Raw genomic sequence first — 6,125 nt, 5'->3', positions numbered from 1 at the left:
GGAAAGAGTGCTGGGATTGGAGACAGATGAGTTGGGTTCCATTCCTGACTCTACTTCCTTACCTGTGTGACCTTGGACAAGTCACAGCCTCTCTGGGCCTCAGTTTCCTCATCTGAAATGAAAGTGGTGAATTAGTCAACATCTGAGTTACCCCCCAGCTCTAAATCTATCATGTCCTCTTTTTAAAAAAAAAAAGAAAGAAAGAAAGAAAAAAGAAAGCCTTGATTTCATTTAAAAAGCTGTTGAAATTCTCTGAGAACACACCCACCAAGCCTTCATCTTCTTTCCCAGAGATCTGGTCTGCTTGAGGAGAGCTGGGAGGGAGGCGGTCATTCCTGCAGGACTCCCATGAGATCCTTTGGCCTCTTCTGGGATCACAGTGGCTGCTCTTAAAAACAGAGACTTTTCTGCCTTTGAAGTTACAGGCCCAGGTGACCTTAGAAACAACTGCCATGACAACCCTATTTCCAGAATTCTGCCCATTTTAATTAAAAGCTGTGGGAAGCAACATGAGTCAAACTTCCCCATGAAGTTACTGCATCCAGGGAACTGCTTAGCTCCACTCTGCTTGTTTCAGAAAATGGCTGGAGCGGGGTAGGTAGATGGTGCAGTGGATAGAGGATTGGCCCTGGAGTCAGGTGGACTCCAGTCTTCAAATCCAGTCTCAGACACCGACTAGCTGTGTGACCCTGGGCAAGTCACTTAACCCCAACTGCCTCCAAAAAAAAAATAACTATGGAGGCAGACATCTGGGTGTAATGGGAAAAACTCTGGAGTCAGAGGACCTGAATTCAAATTCTCCCTCTTCTGCTTAATACCTCAGTGACCTTAGACAAGAGCACTCTATCAAATGCTGGGCTTTGAGTCAGGAAGACTCATTTCCTTGAGTTCGAATGTAGCCTCTGACACTTGCTAGCTCTGTGACCTTGGGCAAGTCACTTAACACTGTTTGCATTAGGAGAAGGAAATGACAAACTACTCCAGTATCTTTCCCAGATGGGGTCAGGAATAGAGTTAGAGCTGGAAAGCCATCAAATCAACCTCCCCCCTTATTTTATAGATGAGGAAACTGAGGTACAGAAAGTGTAAGTGACTTTCCCAGGGACACGTAACTAAGGTCTTTCTGACTCCCAGTCCAGCATTCTACCCACTTCTTACCTCTTATTACTTCACAGCAACATAGATTGTAAGAAGATAGGGGTGCTGTTAAACTAGGGGTCTCAAATCCTCTCTGCCTGGGCCTCTTGCTTCCTTGTTAACACCTGACTGTTATTGTTCAGTTATTTCAGTCCTGTCCAACTCTTTGTGAATGCACTTGGGATTTCTTGGTAAAGCCACTGGAGTGGCATGCCATTTCCTTCTTCAACTCAGTTTACAGATGAGGAAACTGAGGCAAACAGGGTTAAGTGACTTGTCCAGGGTCACACAGCTAATGTTTGAGGCTAGATTTGAACTCAGGAAGATGAGTCATTCTATCCACTGTGCCACCTAACTGCCTGTATCATCACATATAGCAACTTACTGTAAGTGTCCCCTTTCCCCCACAAGAATGAGTTCAGTGTCTCTTCCCCAATTAAAACTGGAAACTCATTGAAGGCCAGAACTTTATCCTCTGTGTTTTTACTTTCTCTCAGTGTCTACTTTTGTCCTGGCTACACAGTAGTTGCAAAGAGGTAGATTTCGGAAAGGAAAAACTTTCTAACATTCAGAGCTGCTTCAAACTGGCTGTTTGGAAAAGAGTGAGTTCCCTATAAAAGGAGGTCTTCATTGGAGTTTAGGTGACCTTTAGCAGGCACATGAGACGGAGTATTCCTGTTCAGTTATGGGTTAAATTGGATGGCCGATGGGGCCTCTTCTAGCTTTGTGATTCTGTGGATTCTTTTGATTGACTGGGAGCACTCTTGGGAGAGGGGAGGCTAAGAGCATTCACACTGCCACTTGTGCCCGATGGGGCTGAGAAGCCAAGGGGGGCTCAGGGCAGGAGAGCTGGTGTAGTAGTTTTCTCAAAGGCCACTGGACCAAACACTGAGTGTCTGGCTTCTGTATATATAAGCTTATATATATGTGTGTGTGTGTGTGTGTGTGTGTGTGTATATATATACACATATTATATATACATATATAAGCTATAAGGCTTCTCAGGGCCTTATAAACCATGTCCTTGGCCAAGTTACAGTATCTCTGGTTTCCTTTTCTGTAAAATGGGGATTAAAAACAATGGCCTCACTATGGTCTAAAATGGTCAGGGGTAATAAATAAATAAGAAGAACAGCTAACATTTATTTAGCCTTTTAAGGTTTGCCAAATGCTTTATACATGTTCTGGGTTGGTCCTCATAACAGTTCAGGAGGTAAGTGCCATTATTATCCCCATTTTACAGATAAGAAAGCTGAGACTGGATTTGAACTCAGGTCTTCCTGATTCCAGGGTAGGCGCTCTGTCCACTGTGCTCTTCCTCTCTAAGTTTGAAATAAAAAGTAGAATGATCGGGCCAGGGCTTAATGAGCATCAGTGTCCGTACTTAATAGAGCAGGAAGGCATAGGTCAAGGGATGCCTGCAGACCAGGTTAGCAACCCTTTCAAAACATTTGATTCAACACTGCTGATGCCACTCTATATGTCACTGGGCTCAGCACAGGAACATCAAAGACGGTTTCTACACAGGCCCTTTTCTCAAGGATCTCATCGTCCAACACTCAAAGAACCAGCACAGTGATAACTATGCTTACAGAGGAGATGGGCATGAGTACAAAGGCTAGAGCTTCTACTAGGAGAAACTGAAGCAATGAGGGATGACTTTTAGCAAGGGGAGGTGAAAAGTGTATAGGGGAAGGCTTCAAAATAATCTTCCTAAAACACAAAGTCGGGGCATGTCACTCCCCGGCTCAAGCATCTTCAGAGGTCCCTCCAGGATCAGATTCCTCCTCGTGGCATTCACAATCTGGCTTTGGCCTCTCTGTGTAGGCTGACAGCACCCTTCTCACACTGCATTCCCCAAAGATCTGCTCATTTGCTGTTCTCTGAATTGACCTCTGCTTGCCCCCCCAGTCTGTCCTCCATGCATAGAATGTACAATCACATTATTTCTGCCTCTTACAATCCCTATCTTCCTTCAAGGCTCCTCCTGGGGTGTGCTTGTAAACCTTTAACAACAACTGGGGTGGGGGGGGGGGGCTCGGAATGTGTATGCCTCACTTTTAAGTGCAATCTACATTATTAACATCCAGCGCTTTCTTAAGTCTAGTCTATCAGTACAACAATAAATTAAGCCCGATTTGTACCATTTGCCGAAATGCTCACAATGAAAACTTAACAATCGGATCTCTTGGAAGCCAGTACCAGCTGACTCCTTCAGGCCTCCGGCCTCTTCTTCTATGCCATCTCCCCGGGAAGCATTTCCTGATTCTCCCAGTTTAGCGTTCTCTCCCTACGCTTCAAATTATCATGTGTATGGTTTATGTATCTACTTTCAGTCAGGCAGTGGAGGCCCTCAAATGCCTAGATCGGTAGTTCGTACTTCATTTCATTGGCAAAGGGGGAAGCACTGAAGGGTTCGGAACCAACCAGTGTCCACGACCATAACAGCGAGTCAGGTTGATTACGCAACGTGGGTGAAGAATGAATTGGAGAGAGAACACATAGAAGACAGGTCAGTTAGAAGCTAATTATAAAAGCTCAAAAGAGAAGGGATGAGGTCCCGCGTCGTAGTGAGAAGCGAGAGAAAGTCTGATGCTAGAAATTCTGCAGCAGCAGAAAGGACTTTGTACTCAGCGGCTCGCTCCACGCTTCTGCAGACAGAGAACCAGGAAGTGCTGTTGGGGGTCCAAGACAGCAAAAAGCCATCTCTACGGGGCCCTTTCAGGGTTACTTAAATCCCAATGTAAAGAGGAGGAAATGGGTCCTGGGAGGACCCACAAGCACTGACCCCCAGGCCAGTGTTTGTGGACTCAGTTTTCCCCGTTTTGGTCCGTATTGCGTCCATCTCCCACAACTGGGATCCTCCCCCTTTCCGTTGTTTCCCTCCGCTCCCACCGCCGCCTGTGGGAGCGCGGCGCCCTCAGTTCTGCGCCCTTCCCTGGGCGCCCAGGCTAGGACGCGCCACTCACTCATAATCCAATTGGTAGCGGGGGCGGCGCAAACCTGGAGCTTCACGGGGAAAGCGCTGGTTGGGCAGGCAGGGGCACCTACCTGCGTGCTTTTGCAGTGGGGCGGGCCCGCTTTCCCCAAGCAGGCTGGGCTAGCGCTGGGGCGAGTTCCGCCCCCCGGGACCCGCCAGGGCCCGGCAGCGGGGGCAGCTCCAGCCCACGTGCGCCAGCCTGCGGTGACAGCTAGCCCGGCAGGGCGGGGCCGGTGCTCGGGGGCTGGCCTCCTATTGGAGGGAGGCCGAGCCGGGGGAGGCCGCCCCGCCCCCGTGGGGCAGCTCCCCTGGCCGAGCCAGGAGCTCCCGGCTCAGTCAGTCCCCAGCCGCCGCGCTGTTGCCGTTTTGGGGTGCCGCGCCTGCGGGCCGGACTAGGAGGTGGAGGAGAGCCGGGGCCGGTGGCCGAGAACCATGCGCTCCCGGAGCGCACCGTAAGGCTTGCGGCGTCGGGGTTCGCGCGGGGCGGGCGCGGGGGAGGAGCGGCCACAGTCTGGGCTGGGCTGGACTGGACGCAGGTGCGGGGGCGCCCAGGGCCCCATCATCCCCAACCTCGGGAGCAGCCGCTGGCACAGGGGTTTAGGAGGGGGCTTTAGGCTTTGCCTGAAAGCAATTAAGGCTCTCTGGAAAGACAGGGGGAAGGGTGCCCCTAGGTAGAGGCTGCCCTGGGCCGGAGACTTTGATCCTCCCTCTATTAGAAAAGAGCAATTTTAAACAAACCGAACTTGCAAAGCAAACAAACTCGACAGCCTGAGATGCCCGACAGCCTTTGACCCATTTAAACAAACAAACAAACAAAAAACACCCTCCCCCCCCAAAAAAATCCACCAGCTTGGTCGGGTACCAATCCTCTATCTTTGGATATTTCGGGACCAGTCAAATCCTACACAACCGAAGTCCCAAGGATTGAGTCTTGTCTCTTTGACCTGTTGCCCCAGCTCATTTCCACTCTCCCAGCCTCTCCCCCCTTCCTCACCGCCGGGCTTTAATAACAGGAAGTTATGTTTTGCCCTATGTCGGTGGCCCCGCCGCCTTTGAGAGGTCCCTCGGGGCTGTGGCTCCCACTCGGGCCATCTCGGATCTCCCGGTGCCTCTCCCGGCACCTCTCCTGGCCTTCCGTGGGAGGGAGGGCCCAGGTGGCAGCCGGTACTGTGCCCGCCCTGGGCCCACCTCTCGGCTTAGCCTCCCCGGGGAAGGAAGTATTGTTTCGGAGAGGCGCCTTGCTTAATTCCGGCACCTGTAGTTGGTTGCCTGGCCCAAGCTGGAGAATTGGAGGCAACTTTTACCAACCCCAGCCTAACAGCCAGGCCAGGCTTTGCATTGTCAAACGCATGAGATCCGGGCAAGAGAAAGAGGCTCCTGAAACCTAAGGAAATGTAGAACTTGCCTCATGGACTCTTGAGATAGAAAGTCCTTGCATTTAGCGTTTCTGTGCTGAGGAGAGGGGTCTTGGGGTAGGCGTTGGGGGAATTGGTGAAAGGTGCTGCCAGAGACCTTGGAGGCCTTGTGGTTTTGCTGGGAGTTTGGACATCTGATGCTGATCCGTGCTCCTGCTAGCTTTAAGATATAAATGATGTGGTTTCAGTTAAAGATGAAATAACTACATTGCCCACCACCACAGCAGGCAGGTCTGCCAGGGGTAGGAGGAGGAAGGCAAGTGTGCCATGGGATAGCTGCAGTGCCCCCCTTTCCATGCCTGGCCTGTGTTGGCACATGCACCCCACCCCATCCAGGCCTTTCTTCATTCCCTGGGGCAGCAGTCTTGACAAGTCTGTTGCTTCTCCAGCCAGACTTAGACGATCCTATCAATCCCCACTCCCACCCTCACCTGCGCCTCTATCTGAGATCTTTAATTACTAGGAATCCTGGAGTAATAACTTGTCTTCTTCAGCATTCAGAGCTGGGGCTTTTAAGAGGCACCAGAGTGTATGGAGTCCAGATTGTTAGCCTCCACTAGGTCTGCTGGGTTGGTGGGTTTTTTTTTTTTTTT

General features: G+C 50.6%; 1 protein-coding gene across 1 annotated transcript in view; it reads left to right on the top strand.

Moving 5' to 3' along the window:
• The first annotated feature begins 5,148 nt into the window (after window positions 1-5,148).
• Window positions 5,149-6,125, top strand: part of MICAL2 (microtubule associated monooxygenase, calponin and LIM domain containing 2) — a 156,545-nt gene continuing 155,568 nt past the window's right edge. Inside the window, exon 1 of the mRNA XM_027852564.1 lies at window positions 5,149-5,442. Within this exon, the coding sequence (XP_027708365.1) occupies window positions 5,149-5,442 (294 nt within the window). The remainder of the gene's footprint in view (window positions 5,443-6,125) is intronic.

The sequence above is a fragment of the Vombatus ursinus genome, unplaced genomic scaffold (assembly GCF_900497805.2).
Source record: "Vombatus ursinus unplaced genomic scaffold, bare-nosed wombat genome assembly UNPS02009770.1, whole genome shotgun sequence".
Classification (NCBI taxonomy): Eukaryota; Metazoa; Chordata; class Mammalia; order Diprotodontia; family Vombatidae; genus Vombatus; species Vombatus ursinus.
This window is presented reverse-complemented; position numbering and strand designations above follow the sequence as displayed.